This window comes from Hakea prostrata, chromosome 2, assembly GCF_041222555.1.
Source record: "Hakea prostrata isolate BN-2017 chromosome 2, UWA_Hpros_2, whole genome shotgun sequence".
Classification (NCBI taxonomy): domain Eukaryota; kingdom Viridiplantae; phylum Streptophyta; class Magnoliopsida; order Proteales; family Proteaceae; genus Hakea; species Hakea prostrata.
Genome location: NC_142601.1, coordinates 70,609,565 through 70,627,671, shown reverse-complemented (window position 1 = coordinate 70,627,671; position 18,107 = coordinate 70,609,565). Strand labels below are relative to the sequence as shown.

The window sequence follows — 18,107 nt, the reverse complement described above, 5'->3', positions numbered from 1 at the left end:
AAAAACTAGGGCCTTTTCCCAGAATATCTATTTTATATTTAGGATTGAGACCCTACGGGATTCTAAGTTCAACTCTCAGAAAATTTTCCCGTTTCTGTTGTTGAAGCGGGTCCCACTCTATATTGGGAACTGCCACGTACTCTACGACATAGGATCTTCTCAGGCGGACCGCGTAATAAATGGTTGAAAAAACGGCGTTTCGGCGTGAAAAAGGTAACGGTGTCCCGTCAAAACTAACGGTCGCATGACACTATCACGTGCTCTCTCATTCGCTAAGATCCGTTGAGGCATTGATGTTATGGAGACCCCATCATATTCTGTGCTATTCAGAATAATTTCTGCATCTCGACGGATGATTTGAGCCGTTGGATTATAATCGTTTTCCACTCAGTATTGGCCGTCGGTTTCCATCATAGACTTTTATTTTCGATCGTTGGATGGGACATATCAGACAGAAACTGAAGCCACTACTTATCCATATAAAAAATGTGCATGACTGTCAAGCAAAATTTCAGATCGTCGGATTAAAATTTTGACGAAAATCTCGATGCGACGGACCAAAACGTACATGAAGGTCCTGCATAAAAAGAAGGTCTATAGTTGACCATCTCTCGAGAATTATTTCTTTTATTTTCTTGTGATGCAATGGACCCGTTTTGTCATGCTTGAAAGTGAAAATTTTACCGCCAAAATAAATTCATACAGCCAACTTATTTAAGCATTAATGTATAGCCTTTCAATGTTAACTGCCCCACTTATTTTTTCTAACATTTATAGTTTGAATGATGACATCATTGTATTAAATGTGTATTTATAAACTTTTCCTTTTAATTTCAATTACGGTTTATGAAAACAAATTGATAGGGTAAATCATAAATGTAGGATTATGCTCAAAGAAAATACAACAATACAAATTTAATAGTAAATTATTAACATTTAATATTCTATTTGGGTAGTAGATAAACATATTAAAATTTTGCAACATGAGACTTTATTATACACTGGTAGTCTCACGATGATATGAGAAATTTCTCCCAAAACTCTAAAGTGAATATCTTAAATCTCATAAATCTGATCATTCAAGTTGTGGTTACCTACCAAAATATGTTGGTGTGGATCAATCTTCAATCTCAAATACAATAATTTAGATCACATATAACATTATTTATTTATTTCAACTATATGACATGTAAAGCATTGTTTTGGATTGTCACGGAGCCCGAACATTTAAATTTGGAGTTAGACTATTAGTGAACCCTCTAAATTCCGCTATTATGCAAATTTATGCCCCACTTGATTCAACGGATTAGAAAGGAATTTTCCTTTGCAGTGACTCAATGATGGAATTTAAGTTTCTTCTTTACTAGCCTATTTACTCAATCATATTAAAGCTGAGGTGCATTGTACGGTTGTACCATTTTATCTCTTAGTTTAATGTCACAGTTGGCATAATTGCAACATTTTTATTAGGTAAGTGAATAAATGTAATACAGTTTTAAAATGTTGACTCTTCAATCTCTATCTTCTATTTTTCCAATAAAGAGATGTCTTTTGTTTCAAAGGTAAGTGAGCATTGATTCATTTCACTTGTAGTCTCCCCAACCTCACCAACTTAAAGAAGAAAAAAAAAAAAGAGGAAAGGAGATGTAACATTAATTCCATGTTGTATAGATCCACAGGTTTGTGGTGACACTCCCAATGGACCAGTAGAAATGTTGAATACTTTTCCATATTTTTCTTCTTTTTGTAGTAAATCATTTATGCAAAAATATCATGCTCTTAGGAACCTTGACACTAAACTAAAATTGAGCAATAAACTAATGATTTATTATCTACCAAGAAAAAGGCTATGGACTCTTTTTTTCTTTTTGGCATCATAAGATACTCTGACCACCCTATTGTATAATAATAAATAAACAATAATTTCTTTCGAAAAAAGTAAATAATACCAACCATAATAAGTAGTTTTTTTTTTGGGTAACCAATAATAAGTAACTCTTACTTTAACTTTTAGTTGAAATGTTTGACTACATCACTACATGTACCTCGGAAGCCGTTAACCTGAATTGTCTAATGATAAGCGTGTACTCTCTCAAGTCTCAAATCTCAAGTTAAATTATAAGAAAACTGATCTGTTAACTTTGACCCTGTTTATTAATTAGGGACTGTATGGGGACTGGAGAGCATCCTTCGAAAAGCTTTCACTTCAGATTGGTGGGCGCAGCTATTTAACATCTCCGATGGTAGAGTATCAGAGTAATCATGTGGAGAAGAGGTGAATTCAGTGATCACATTTCACCATCTCTTCTCTTTAAATCTTTTTACAAATCTCAAGAGTCACCTCTACCCCCGGTTGCCCGATCGCGGGGCTCGGCCCCCGGCCCCCGGCGCCGGGGCTCTTCGTTGACAAAAAAGAGTCACCTCTACTTTAATAACTTTACCTGCAACATGATGCCAAACCACCCCACCTAGATTCTTAATTTCTTCATTACTTTGAACCAAAAGTGATTCAACACTACCTTAAAAATATGAAACCCTATGCAGTTGCAGTTGCCACTATAAAGGCATCATCATACAACCCATTAACCTTTCTTTTCTTATGTGCTTGACATGGAAAAAGCATTTATATGTGGGCCTGGGTTGCAATCCAAATTTGCAACCAAAACTACAGCACCCACTAGACCTGTTATATTGCTAAACCAGTCTCTCTAAGAGTGGAACTAGTGTGAAGGAGTAGCTGCATAATGACCTTCATTGATGACTTCACCTCTCTCTGTGCAAACTATCTTGGGACCAGAATTGAATCCATTCTCCCGTCAAGTCCCCGACCGATACCAAACCCAGGAAGGGATGACTTTTAGGCATGTCCCTATCAAGCTCTACCAGTTTTGGTGCTACGGGATTCAAACTTACCGATCGAGGATGGCCAGGGGAACACTCACCCAAACTACTCCCGTTTACTTGGCTAATTGGATGCCTTGACAGCACTTTTGCATTGTCAAACAGCCTGGATTTTGTTTATTTGACTACATATCTCAAACTGTCAACTTCATATTCATTTGAAAAAAGTTAGTAGTTAAACTCAGATGTTGACATAGAACCAAACCATCAGGATGCATCAGAAAATTTTATAAGGAAACTTCTTTTCTTTTTTTTTTTTTTTTTTTTTTTTTTGGGGGGGGGGGGGGGGGAATTCATCAAAAAGCTGTACTCCAGAAAGCATGTTTCCTGTTTTCATCTTTTTTGGGTAGAAAGTTTGGAGAAGTTCAATCTAAAGAATTGTATCAAGAAGAAAGAAGAAACCAACCCAACTCCACTGAACATATGAAAAGAGAATGAAAGAGATATACATTATTTACATTCAATTTCAATGCAGCAAGATCTCCTTCTGTCATTAACTGTCACGAATTAAGTTAGTTGGTTCACTGATAACATATTTGGGCAGCTCGTACTTTGCACCTGCAAAAGTAGTTTGTAAGAGTAAAAATATAACTAAGGAAAGAAATTGCAAGAGAAATGATAGTAACACACGAACTACTGAAAACGATGGATACAGAATAGGTGAGATACCTCTCTCATCGTAGCATGTTGTCAAGTCTGCACTTGCTACAATGATACCTGCACTGTCCACAATTGCTTGCGCTAGAGTTATATCAGCCTCAACAGCAGCACGCAGCGCATCCCAGATTTCTGACAATAATTCAGATTCAGGTTCAAACTTCACTTGTCCTTCATTTCTTCATTGAGTAAGAGAGAGAAAAGAAGAAAAAAAAGGGGGGGGGGGGGAGCAGCTCAAAAAGCCACTCCTCTCTAACAAGTTCAAGATAAGATCTTTTTTAACAGAATAAAAAATGCTACCACTAAATTCGATATTTAGTTTATCATTAACAACCCCCCCCCCCCCCCCCCAAAAAAAAAAAAAAAAGAAAAAACAAACAACAACAAGACACAGCAAGAAAATCAAAAAAATTATTTGTTTCCCCTACTCCTTTCTTCAGAAGTAACTAGGCTAGAAAATGTCAAATACGCAGTACATAAATCAAACTGTCAGCAAAGATCTCAGTCAAGGAACAATTCCACAAGAGATTACTTGGAAAAAGATTATTAACCCCATCTAGCATAGTTAATGAAATTTAGCAAAGAAAACAAGGAATCAATAAACCATTTTACTATATCTTTTGATACTTCAATAAGTCCATGCAAAATAAATCCTTCCTCATTAGTCCAGAGTCAACCAGCAACTCCCAACTGAAACATACTTTTAATCTGAAATTGCCGTGAGACAAGAATCCAAAACTCTTAATAAATACATCCTAAAATAGTATGTGGTTGAAATTGATGATTCCTCTAAGATTCTCCAGTTCTGATTTTATATCAAGTCTAATTTTGTCCCATCTCACACAATCTATTCCTCTTCATTTGAAGTTGCAACCCCAAGTTTAAAAAGCCAGCGTGATCATAATGGCAAGAACAATGGTATGTCACATCTTTTTCTTTTCCCCCTTCTTAAAAGGAGCATTCCAAATTAGCACCTAAGAATTACTAAGCAGTTAGGACATACCAAAAGACAGAAAATGCTTCCACAACGTGTGCTTACTTCCAGTAAAACTCTCCCTCACAATTACCTCGAATGTTCACAACTACACCTGAAGTTTGTCCTCCTAAACAATTCATCTTTACATATTAACCACTTGAAATATAGATGCAGAAAAAAAACTAAAAAAAGGGGGATGAACCAAACAAACACTACTGTTTTCAATATGAAAGAAAATTGTCCACCTAAAGAGTTTTAAGACAATTAGGGGCCATAGTTTAGGACAAGTTCAATTTATACGAGGGAAAAAACATTCCACATGCTTTTAGGCTTATTAAAAGCCTAGTTGGAAGAATGATTCCTGTTGAGATAACCTATTCATCCTTCAACTAAAGAGATAATACGTATCTAAATTATATTTTCTTAGTCTTTTACATGAAATATAAAACAACTCTGTATGGATGTGCTGATAGCAAGTAGTTAGACAAGAAGCAAACGACCAGTCCCCCACCACCCAATGTAACACCAACTAACTTAGGAGTAGTAGTCAATATAACCACAATAAAGCTGATAAGGATCTGGCTACCCAAATTGATTGATTATCTGTCACCAATAAAAGAATTTCACCATCACAACAAAAAATCATCGTCATCCATTAGAAAAAAATCCACCTCAAACCATAATTTTATTTTCTAGAAAACGCATTCATGGACTGAATTATCAAATCTCTTCATTTTGATATCCAATCATTCCCCAAATGTTCCTCAAGCATCAACCATAATTCTCCTGAAATTTCACTCACCCGTGCCTCCTTTTCCTGCATTTTCTGACCAGCTATCAACTACTGACCACCAGTTTGACAATCCTGCCCATAGGACCTCCCAAATCCACTTCTTTAGACAGGAATTAACATGGCAAATTGATGTAGTACCAGATTATTGACAAGAGCCAATCACACAGGATCCTATATCAACTAGACAATTTGGCATGGAATTTTCTCCCTTCCTAAATCCTCTATCCATTCCATAGAATCCCTCTTCTGCGCCTTCCTCTAGAAAGGCCAAGAGTCCTCTTGTTTCCTCCACCCTATCAGCTGGTCCGATAAATGCCGCCCAACCTCTGAAGGAGGTCTTGGCATCCGCCATATCATGGATGTCAACATTGCCTGCCTTCTAAAACTCATTTGTAAAATTGCCTCAAAGCAAGACTACATCTGGGTTTCCTAGGCCTACTCCTACCTTCTTAAATCGGACTCTAGACTGCTCCTACCCCCTCTAACCCCTCCTGGGTCTGGAGAAAGCTCCTCCTCCCCCGTCCTAGGGCCTTGCCAACTATCTTTGTCCTAGTTTCTTCAGGATCATCCACCTCTTTCTGGCTTGATCAGTAGCATCCAATGGGCATTTTGCACTCTCTTCTTGGTCCCCACTCAATCTATGATACCCACATCCCTAGAGCCACCCTCCTCTCTTCTTTCATCTCCCATGGTTCCTGGTCCTCCTCCCCCCACCCAAACCTCATGCATGTCTAGGATTCCCTCCCTCCCCTCTCGCCCTCTACTTCTGACCTCACCATTTGGCTTCCTTCTCCCACCAAATCCTTAACTACCTCTTCTGCTTGGAACCTCATCCGATCCCCATCCCTCGTGTCCCCTGGGCCCCTCTAGTCTGGTTCAAAGGCCACATCCCTCACCACTCCCTTACCCTCTGGAGAGCCCCTCAACTTAGTTCTCCCCACCCAAACCTTCCTCATTAGTCATCACATCTTGATTGACCCTACCTGCATTTTCTGTGGAAAAGGTTCAAAGTACTTAGATCACCTTTTCTTTCTCTTGCGCTTTCTCCCGCTCGCTTTGGTCAGCCATCTCCTCTATTTAGCCTTGGTCGAGGCGTCCTCGTGGTTTTGCTAGTGATTGGAATTGGATCTTGAGAATCTTTTCGGGTTCCTCTATTTGCGACCATGTAGGTAAGCTAGCCTTTGGAGCTACCATCCACCACTTGTGGTGGGAGCAACCTGAAGAGATAAACCTCCAAATCTCACCCCTTAGACTTGATTTGGAAAGCCATCTATTTTTATGTTTCTTTTAGGCTCTCGTCTCTCCCCCACCCCCCTGTGGCTGATTCCCCAAGGACTAGGCTTATTGTTAGATCCTGGGGACTCTCCGCTACATTTCGATCATCTTCTTGATTGGTTCCCCCACCCCCTATTTCCACTTTTTGTATCCTTTTTTCATCATTTAATATATTATTAATTCACCCCAAAAAAAAAAAAAGATAATTTGGCTAGTCAAAACTGGGTGTGGGGTCCCCACCAGAGATTAGATAGGGTAAAGGTTATAGTTTGAAGGGGCAATGGCCACAAAATGATGGGAGATCTAACAGTGAAGGATTGGGGTTTCACCGAAGTGATTAAGACACTTGCTCTGATATTTCAGCAAAATTAAAGGTCTTTAGGGATCTGAAAAGTAAAGGTCATAGAATTCTAGGGTTTTGACTCATCAATTTGGGACCAGCTTGGTATCAAAAGGAGAGAAGCTGGAGAAGGTTGTTTAAATACAAATTTGAGGGAATTTGGACAGCTGGTTAGTGCTAGATAGTTATTAGGGTTTTGGAATGATCAACTGATCAGTGAGGGCTGGTTAACTAAATTAACAAGCCACTGGAAACATTGGTCTTTCAAACATCAGATCAGCTGATCTTTGTATTCCGGTGTATTCATATAATGAGGATCAATATCCCCAGGAACAATTCAGGATCCAATACAAGTACAAGGAGTTGAAATTCGGTAACACAATGATGTGAAGTTAATTATATAACTTTCGCTTCGCTAATACATAGAAGATTTAGCATATAAGGTATCACCCATTGAAATAGGCCTCACTATCTCTTCAATATAAAAATCTCTTTGGTTTTCCAACCAAAGCGGCAGTTGAACAAAAAAGCAAGAATAAATAATTGGCAAGAGGGACTCTCTTTCTTTGTTTGGCTGGGAACCCCGAAAACCAAAATAGAAAAGAATGAGACCTTCTAAGGTTGATCTTCATCCAGTTGTGAAAATTGAGTTTCCAACACTAGCCCCAACATTATTTGTAATGCTAACCACACAAAGATTTCACAAACTATCAGAAGTGATAGCTATCAAACAACCTTAATCTATTAAAAGGGAAAAAATGGAAAAAGAGAACAACACAAACATCATTAACCAAATACAGTATGGTAATACCAAATAATAAGTTTCTTTAAAAAAATTAAGACTTAAAACCAGTGGCTAAATACAGTCACTACCTCATATTAGAGGCAAATCAAGTAACGACCAAAACAGCCACTAGAATCCTACACTAAATTAGCTGGCCCTATTATTCAACATTCCTGTCAACTTCATTATAGTCATACTAAAAGAAGGGGCCAATGATTCTTTTCTGCACACACACAATATCAGCCTAAGTAAAAAAATACAGTTCAAGACCTGAAGAACAACAAAAACAGTAGGATTCAAATTGCAGTATGTAATTCATATATCACAACTACTGAGTAAACCGAGAAAAGGATGCAAAAAGCCCACTGTGATAGATGATGTATGCAATCACCCAAACCAACCACAATCAGACACATTTAGGGCCATGGGTGGAGAAGAATATAGGATTATAGGTAATGTAGAAGCATAAAATAGAGAGAGAGGAAGTTAACATTAATCTCATAATCAAGAAAGAAGGAGTAACATCCTTAGCAGGTTATACACTTGGTGACATATTCTCATTCACTTCAAGGTGGATATGCATGGCAGCCAAACTGCTATCTTTAGTTAAATTGACAATCTGCCACTCAACTTCCCAATTGGTAATAGATAGATGAGGTATGCAAACCAATCAGCATTAACAATATTGGAAATTAGACAAGCTATAGATTCTAGCTTGATGGTGGAAAAAATACCTTTGCGGCCACCATAGTGAGGAGATGTGTCCCAGAACTCATCGCGCATCTGCCTAAGCTGTGTCTCTGTTATTGGTTGTGGATGCTTCCAAGGCTTTGGCTTCCGAATCTTCTTAGCATTCTCTGTGAGAATTAAAGCAGTCAACTTCCTCAGTCAGAGATAATACACATTATAATACCAATCACATTCACATATTTCCTTTACAACTCACAGGCTCTAATGAATCAACAAACAAAATGATTTTCCAAATGAAAGTAAAGCATTATAAAGAAGAAAGAACAAAAATATTAATATTATTCCAGAAAAGTACATGAAAACAAAGGGATGGTTAAATAGATCCAGTTCAATCATAAACTGTTGAGCAATTAGAGTAATAAAGCAGTTACTTGAGAGAGTTAACCACTGTTTTCTCCCTTCATCCTTTGCGCCCCCACCCCCCCCAAAAAAAAGATTTACTACAACTTCAAATCAGAAGAGTCAAAGTAACTGAGAGAGGGATGATGCAGCTGCAAACTAAAACCATAATAGACTGTATGAAGAATACTTTCAAGCACTAATAACAGTGAAATCCCCCAATGATCAACAGTTGACTCTTTATCATAGACAATGAAGGATTGATGTTCTGACTAGCTTGACATAGAATGGCCCCAATCCACCCCACTGCCTTCCTTTGTTTCCTCATCTCTGATCTCCAAGCCTTGGTTGTCTCACCACCACACATCCCCTTCCCCCCTCACTCTCTCCCCTCTCCAGAAGTAGAACAAATTGTCAAACTTAATTACATTGTTGAGTTCACTAAAAGTTTAGGTAAAGTTATCAAGCACCCTCAAGCCCAGTGGAGGATAGTTCATAACTGGTACGAATGTTTTAAGCTGTGCAATAAGCTTTAAGAAGTTCTTTAAAGCAGAAACTTAATTAGGTTGTCTGTTGAGGTGATTCTGTCACCGTAGCAGATTGACTTTGAAACTTTTGACGTTGGTCGTCTCATAAGAAATGCAAATTCCTTCGTCCAAATGTACCATATAGCTTCATAGGAGGCAAAGATTGTCAAAATTCCTGGCTGATGATTTGGTAAATGAGGAGTTTTGAGGCACTCATTATTTAAGGGCCACACCAACTCCATCTGAGTGTTCTTATTTATGTAATAGTGCTTGCCGTTAATCACTCACTCATGGCTTCACTTGGATGGTCGGAAAGAAAATAAAGCACTAACATCAAGATAAATAATGCCTGCACCCACTTAATGGCATCTCTGGAGACTCAAACAAAATTGTACCTCTAGCAGTGCCACAAGGTACTGGTGTGTGGAAAATAATAATTATAATCAATATGGGGCTCGAGCAAAAACTCTTAACATCACCACAAACAGAACATGGACACATGTTAAAACAAACACCCCTGAAACACAGAATAGAAAACAAAATGGAGCAAAGACGGCGCAAAGATTTAACATGATCCACAAACCCATATGATTTGCTACATAGAGACTAAAGATGATTCACCATGTAATGAAAGAACAATATGATGGAGATTTATCAATTATACCCAAAGGCTACACAAGAACTATTGTCCAAATAACCTCAAATCCAGATCCCCAAATGTCACTTGTTTCATTTACTTGCATAACAACACATAAAAATTCTCCTCCCAGTTCTGGTTGATCCATCGGGTCAGGTCGTACTGCATCAAGCTCGATGCTACCATTACACATACCTCAGAAAGAATCCCATTTGGTTGCCACATAAAATGTGGGAGCCGGGCCAATCTTTAAAACAGCAACAAGAATTTGAGAGACATAACAAAGGCACCTCAAAAAATTCATTGAGAAGGAACCGGGAAATGATTGGGCCACAGAACATTGAAATTACACCATACCATATTGCAGCTTCCCAGGAATTTGACAGTCTAAATAAAACCGCCAACTTATAGAAAAAAATTACATATGCGATTGATTACAAAGTAATCTCAACTACTAAGGTTGCCCACGGTGAGCGGGTGCCAGAATAACAAAGCAAGGTCACCATCCGGATCAACAAACGCATATGACCCACCATAAGTTAAATAGAGCTAAACTGCCAACGCAAATAATATGAATTACACCATTGGTACAAATTTGATTTTTCACAAATCTCTAACAGTAGTCCCGTCCTAAGATGTTCCCTTGTCATGAGATATTCAAGGCAGTAAGATTCACTCTACGAATTCCATAGCACCTTAGTGAAAACATGAATACAAAACACTAATGATGCATCTTATCAGCGAAACCCAAGGATCAATTCAGAAATATCGAAGCACTGAAAACACTTAATACCAACTAGTTCCTAATCAGTGACAAACAAGAAACCAAATTAAGCAAGTGATACACGGAATGCTCCTGCATTCGTCTTCTTTTAGACTTTTCTGTTTCCCAGTAAAAAGAAACCACACACAAAATAAGTCAAAGATCAAACGAATTTCAATTACATAAAGAAAGAGAAAAAAACAGAATCAACGAAAAACCTACAAAAATATGAGAAACAATACCAGTAAACTCACCGTCTCCTTTTTTCTCCTTCGATCCAGAGCAACCCATTTGTGTGTCGACAGAATCAGATCGATAACAATTCAAGCAAATCAACACTCAGACAAACTTCATCGACTGACTGGAAAAGAACCTCAGTTCATTTAGCTGTTATCGTTAGAAAAGTTCTGTAGAATTTCAGAGTAATTGGCAATAATTTGCAGTGTTGATTGGAAAGAGAGATTTGCGGATTTCAAACTAAAAGGGATTCAGACCAGATAGAAAACAGAGGCTAAAATTTGTAAGGAGAGATGATCAAAGGCAAAGAAAGAAAAAATCAGGGGAAGTCTGAAGCGAGGAGAGTAATCACTGGTGTGGGGTTGATCTTGTATATCTCTCTATTCTCTCCTGCGCGATTGCGTTTGGTATTAATTGACTCTCTGGTAACTCGTTTTCCTTACACTTCTCTCTCAGACTCTCTCTCTCTCTCTCTCTCTCTCTCTCTCTCTTTCACAGCTCTTCAACTTTCAACGATGGCTGGGCCGCTGGAGCGAGAGACTCGGCGCCGGCTTCCTTCCGCGTAAAATACGCCCTGAGACCCTCCACGTCTTCGTTTGTTACTTTTCGCACGTGCAGATAGCGTTACACGTTGAACCGTCCGATTGCTTTTTTCTACCACTCCGGTCCGTTTTCTTAATCAGTTCGGTCTTGAATACTTGGTTGGTTTTGGTTCAACCCTAAACTACAATAGTAAAATTCAAATCCGATCTAATATCTGAGACGGTTTGGGTCCAATGCCAAGTCAGCTCGATTCTGATTTGATTACGGCTCGAATTCGGTTCTAAATGGTCCTAAATATAGTTGCAATTCGGTTCATACAATTTAGTTATTAATTATTATATGGTTTGATGAATTCTATCAAATAACAGAAAAATATATCTCATTAAAAATAAACGTATAAAAAATTTATTCTTGAGCCATTCTTTTTTAAAGCGGTAAGGTAAGGAGATTAATTGAAGTGATGGGACCTTAAAAAAGAAAGCTTTTTCAGAGTCCACTACTAATTATAGGTCTTTAATTATTAAATTTGAATTCCTTTTAATGAAGATGAGTCTTGCTTTTCATTATAAAAGGTTAGTAATTTAAGACAATAATTAATTAAATTCTTCAGTTTGTTTTAGTTACAACCATGGTTATGACTATAAAGGTTAACTATTTTAATTTAAATTCAAATCTACCTCAACTAACTCTATCATCCATTGGATCAATAAGAGTTTGAGTTACAGTTAAAGTATCATCAAGTTGATATTTTCAAACTCAAACTCTTCTTGATCGGTTGGTTAGAGATAAGATCAATGGATGATAGAGTTAGTTGTGGTGGATTAGCATATGACGTTCATTCAGACCAATTTACGTGCACCTTCATTACATCATTAAAGGAAACTTTGTTGTTCACAAGGATTGCACTCGACTTCTACTTTAAGAAACAAACGCAAAAATAATATAAATTTTAATAATTTCAACATATATTTAAAAAAAAAGAATCACACGAAAACAAATTTTATCGAATGATTTTTATTATTTTTATTTATTTTGTTTCTTGAAATAACAAACATTAGAAGGAAGAAAAAAAATCTACGAATTATCAAATGGATTCTAACATTGAATGGATTTATTTTAAATTAACCATAATAAACCAATTAAATCTAACGTTGCTTTTCAAATCATTTAAGGTGATCAATAAAGGAAAGAAAAAAATGTTATGAATGTTTAATTTAATGGTATTAGTTGACTTGGCATGCCTCTCATAATAATATCGTTTTCTTAAGTAGATCTCTTAAAAATATCAATATATTTGAATACTAATCTATCTAGGTCGCATTGATTCCTAGAATAGTATGGTGAAAATTTCAATTATATAAATCACTTTTATTGTTTTATGGGTTTTGAACTCACCTATGTTTCTAGACAATCTAACAATGTTGCAAATCATCTAGTTCGAAGACTTACTTGTTTCAGAGCCCAAATTATTGATAATATTTTTGTGAGTGGTTATTGAAAGAAGGAAAAAAAAAATGTTTTCATCTCTATGACACTGTGTCAATGATTTTTTATTTATTTTTTAATAAATGAACAAGGTTTGTTTGGGCCAGTTTACACACCTGGACTACATTTTAGAGTATAGTTTTCTATATTTATAATTTTAATTTAAGACATGAGAAAATTCAAGTCATTGACTTCATACAATGAAGTATTGGTCTTTTACCAACAAAACAACCACTAAAGATTCAATGAAATCTTCATTTGGATACATTTCGGGTTAAGGTGCAATATGGCATGTTTGGCACGATCAACCAAAATGATTTGTGTCATTGTTTAATATATATAAAAAAAAATTTAATGTATCACATAGGTTATTTTTTTCTCTTAACATCATATATACAAGGAATGTGTAAGTCCAAGTCGGCAAATCCAAAGGCAGGCTTGGCATCAAGTACCAATAAAAAAAAAAATAAGGCCTTATTATCTAAATTAGCTTGGAAATCTCATTCCAATAGCCAATAGGCCAGGATTATAAAGGAAATTTATCTAGTTCATTTATGATTTGTAGATGTATGACATATGTCCTAACATCACATCAAATGATTGGAATCAATTTATAAGTCACATCAAAGAGTTGTGATTAAATAAAAATAAAAAAAATAATGTGACTTGTAAATAGACCTCAACTTTTTAATGTGATTTTTGGACACATGTCACACATCATGGATGATCCATTTTATTGTCAGAAATATAATGAATATTGGTTCATATTATGAAAATCACATATAGGGAATGAAAGCTTTGGAATTGGGCCGACGATGGAGGGTAGGTCTAGGCAACAATATAAATATTTGGATGCCCAAATTTGAAATTTTTACTAATAGGGGAGAGTGAATTAAGCAATTGGTTGCCCAAATTTTGACCTCGCTGCTTCTTGCGGAGTTATGGTTCAGTTTCACTTTTTGTGATACTTTTGTACCTTGTTAATGAGATTCAACATGGATTATGTGTAAATGAAGCAGTGGATTTGCTTTGTGATGGATTTGGAATTACTAATAATTGCAAAATGCTATTATGGAGAAGGATTGCTTGATAAGGAAGAGAAAGATGTTGAGGGTCCATATTATCTAGCATAATTGATATGCAGGTATGTATATTTCTTGGATCTACACCATTTTCTGCCATACAGAACCATTGCCATGCAAACCCTTACGACAAGTAGTACCAGAGCTAAGTACTCTCAAGTTTGATAAAAATTGGGCTAAGCGACGTTGCTTGAGATTGAAATATCAGTTTTTTGTTTCTTCAATGCACACAAATGAGGTTTCCTTCTTCAGCAGGTCCATGTCTCTTTTTGGTTTGTTTTTTTTTTTCCTTCTTTGGGGAGGGGGGGGGTTGTTAACCACATGTCTCTTTTGGTAATATGATGTGAGTATATTAATCTTAGTATTACCTTTAGAAACCATGTACATTGAGGTTTGATTCTCTATCCAGTACAGGGACCATGTTATTTATTTATTTAATTTATTTTTCTTCTGTTTTGGGGTTTGTTTGTCTTAGGCAGTGTATTGTAGTTGCCTGGTTAAAGGGCATCATGGGATTATCACTATTCACTGGTGGGTTGTGGGGTATATGATCAATCAATGTGTAGCTGGTTTTTCATTTCATTGTCATCTGATAGATAGAATAGAGTAATTGCAATATCATTGTCCTCTCCATTTTTTATCTTCAATTACACAAATCCCCTTGACAATTAGAGGAACATAGCCAATAACTCAGTCCCTAAACCGAGTGGGCCTTTTGTGCTAGATGATCAGCAGCACTATTGGATCTTCTATAAATATAAGTGGCCTTAAAGCCCAAAAGTCTACTACCTATAAATTTGATGTCTTCAATTACAAGTAGTATAAAAGTAGGGGGTAAGTGTTTCGGATAAGAAACTCACTAGAAGCTAAGAGTCGGTTTATATTTCCACAAATTCAAAGCCATTAGTTATAGCTTCTAACATCCCTGCTCGCATGGCCTCCGCCTCCCATTCGATCACAAATTAAAATGATTTGGGTATTGATGCTGCCACTAGAGGTTTTGTTTTACCAAGATGCATCGGTATTCACTTTCACAAAAGGGTGATTTGGATGCTTCAATTCCATTATTTCCTCTACAATGTTTACATTTTCAGTTGTGGCACTTTGTGATTCACCTTCTTGACCGATGACCAATATTTTGAGTGTGCTTTGATTGCCATTTGCATTACTTCAGTTGGTGAATTCAATGATTCGCCAATTACCCTTGAATTCCGTGCTTTCCACGAGGACCATAAGATAAAAGAAATCAAACTTTTCACTTTTTATCATTCCTTCTTCTCAATTATTTGTAAGTCTGCCAAAATCTTCATCCAATCGGCCAATGTGATGAATTATCTTTGGGAGCTTCTCCATGATAATGGACTACCAAACCACACTGCTTTGGCAAATTCACAGTGGAGAAGAGCATGAGTAATGGTTTCTTCCTCCATCCCACAGGCTCCACAAAGTTGGTTCACTTTCATTCCCCTCTTGTTTAGTTTATTGAAGATGGCTAAACTGTCATTACATGCTCTCTACAATAAGTTATTCACTTTGAAAAGAGTTTAATACTCTTAAATATCCATCCAATTTGTTGGGTTCATATTTTACCAATTATGCACCTTTGAAGATGATAGAGTTATTTCTTATTCTTTTTCTTGAATGTTTTCATGAAACTATAGGCTGTTTTGACCAAAAATGTACCATTGGTGCTAGCACCCCATACTTGAGTGTCTTGGGACCGAAATAGAGTTAATGGTATGCTAAGTATTGCATCAGCCTCATATGGTAAGAAATACCTCTTTATATTTTCTTATAATCATGTTCGGCTATGAGGATGAATGTTATCTACTACCATCTTGATGTCACACTCCTCAGGTTTAGGATATGTAACTCTAAAGTTATCCAAACCTAGCACACATCTTGCATTCCATATACTCACTTTGTTCTTATGCTCATCTCCCATAATAAGTATTGTTTAAGAACATCTATTTCTTATAGTATGCTTATCCATGATCATGAAGGGTTGTTCCTTTAGTTGGCCTCAATAAAAGGAACAATGAGGAAAATAGATGGCTTTGAAGCACTTTGCCCATTCGGCATCCGGTTGTGACAATAATTGCCAAGCTACCTTGCAAAGTAGAGCACAGTTATATAAAAGAGGATCTTTTAATCCAATACCACCTTTATTATTTCCCTTGCTCAACTTATTATAAGACATAAAAAGAAGAAAAATGGATTTTTGTCTTCATTACCACCCCCAAAAGAATCTTGATGCCTTTACTTTCACTTTGTCATGAACGTTTTTTGGAATCTTGAAGTGTGAAGTGGCGTAGATGGTGGAGGTATTGTAGAAGATATTTTTGATATCAAACTGGGATTTCATCGGTGTGTATTAACACATCATGTAAGAAAATTCAACTTTTGTGCTCACTTTTTAGCAAGTCATGTGAACTCTCTTGGGGAAACTCACTTGTGCCCTAGCTATCTTCCCCCGGATTTGGTTCGATTTGTTCACCAAGATGCTAGTGGGAAACGCTACCAACGCTTGTAATTTTTTTTCTTATTTTATTTCCTAGTTTAATAAAAAGCACATTTTCACAAATTATTTTTTATTATACATATTTAAAAGAAATAAGTACAATAATTTATTATTTGGTCAATAATGAAAAATGGTTTGCTGAATTTTGTTGAAAAAAAAAAAAACTGTTAAAAAGTAATAGTGAACAAGTGAAAAAAGAGGGAAAAAAAATATGTATTGACTATTTTACCCTGATTTTAACTATAAAATTGTAAGTAAACTTGCACATAAATGAAGATAATCAAATTCTTACAATAATCCATAATAGGCAAAAAATCTATTATGCATCTTGGAGGTTTTTCTATTATTTTAAATAAAAATAAATTTGATAATAGACGTCAAACAATTTAAATTAATGAAACATTCTCATAATTGAGAATGATAATTAATATAAAAAATAGCCTTAAAAAATAGATTTTTTAAAATTTTAATTTAGTTTTAATTTTTAGATGTGACTAATGGACATGTGTTATTCATCGAAGGAAAAATGGATGGTCCAACTTGATAAAATTCATTTTTACACTTGGTAGAACCTAATAACTATGTGGTAAAAGGATATTTTGATCCTAAAATTGATACATTGTCTTCATTCCCCATGGGAGGTAGAAGCAAGTTTATATATATATATATATATATATATAAATAACTTGAATGAAAGTTAAGTCATGAAAATTAACTTTTATTTATTATTGATCTTTTTTTGTTTAAGGCGTGAAAATTACCTTTTATTTATTATTGACCTTTTTTTGTTTAAGGCGGTAGCAATGTACAAAGTGTCGGCGATGTATCGTCTTAACGTTGGGGTGACAAAACTCCTCCCAACGATATGACATTTACATAATGCCGACGATATATCACTGAAAAATTGGCGATGTATAGTGAAAAGTTGATTTTTCGGCAATATATCGCCAAATTCACCATATTTATAAAAATTATTTCGGTTGTTCACTGATTTTTCATTCGATTTTTGCCAAAGTGACATATGACCTCTCCATAATTGTATAATGAATTGTAAACTTTCGTACTATTCACTAGTTGAGTATTTGTGTTCTCTTTGCATGTTTACATTAGTTTATATGAATTTTTCAAATTTTCAGCTTTGCCCGCATAAAGTTGGACATGTGCTAATCAATTAGAAACTTTGGATTAAGTGACGTTTCAGGCTAAAATAATGTTCCCAGTGGTTTATTAGCATCAAATTAGATTATGTAACTGTAATAACAAAATTCAAGTCAAAATGACCCAAACACCCTCCAAAACCGGTTGAATGTTCATGGACACAGGACACCCCGCCAAAAGTCGCCACACGGTTTGACATTGGGCGGTAGACCCTTAACTCCAAGTGAAAGAAATACAGTAAATGAGGGTATATTAGTAAAATTAGATGTTCTTTCGGAAAAACCTAGAAAACAACCGTGCTCGCTGCTCTCGTCTTGCTCCCTATACTCTTTCCAGTAG

At 36.1% G+C, this 18,107-nt stretch overlaps 1 protein-coding gene across 2 annotated transcripts; it reads right to left on the bottom strand.

The window, feature by feature from the left end:
* Nucleotides 1-3,180: 3,180 nt before the first annotated feature.
* Nucleotides 3,181-11,529, bottom strand: LOC149026215 (uncharacterized). 2 transcript variants are annotated; one of them, XM_089146475.1, is made up of 4 exons: nucleotides 10,985-11,529; nucleotides 8,461-8,583; nucleotides 3,571-3,690; nucleotides 3,181-3,459 (listed from the first exon to the last, which is right to left on the bottom strand). In XM_089146475.1, the coding sequence occupies exons 1-4, from the start codon at nucleotides 11,031-11,033 to the stop codon at nucleotides 3,395-3,397; spliced, it is 357 nt and encodes a 118-aa protein (XP_089002601.1). In that variant the 5' UTR covers nucleotides 11,034-11,529; the 3' UTR covers nucleotides 3,181-3,394. The 2 variants fall into 2 exon arrangements, with proteins under 2 accessions (XP_089002601.1, XP_089002602.1); XM_089146476.1 differs by having other exon boundaries at nucleotides 10,997-11,529.
* Between the last annotated feature and the right edge of the window lie 6,578 nt (nucleotides 11,530-18,107).

Coding starts and splice junctions, on each gene's coding strand:
- LOC149026215 (XM_089146475.1), bottom strand. CDS start 11,033: ATGGGTTGCTCTGGATCGAAGGAGAAAAAAGGAGACGGTGAGTTTACT. Junction 8,584..10,984: donor AGGAGACGGTGAGTTTACTG/GTATTGTTTCTC, acceptor TAATTCTCACAG/AGAATGCTAAGAAGATTCGG. Junction 3,691..8,460: donor TCACTATGGTGGCCGCAAAG/GTATTTTTTCCA, acceptor AATTATTGTCAG/AAATCTGGGATGCGCTGCGT.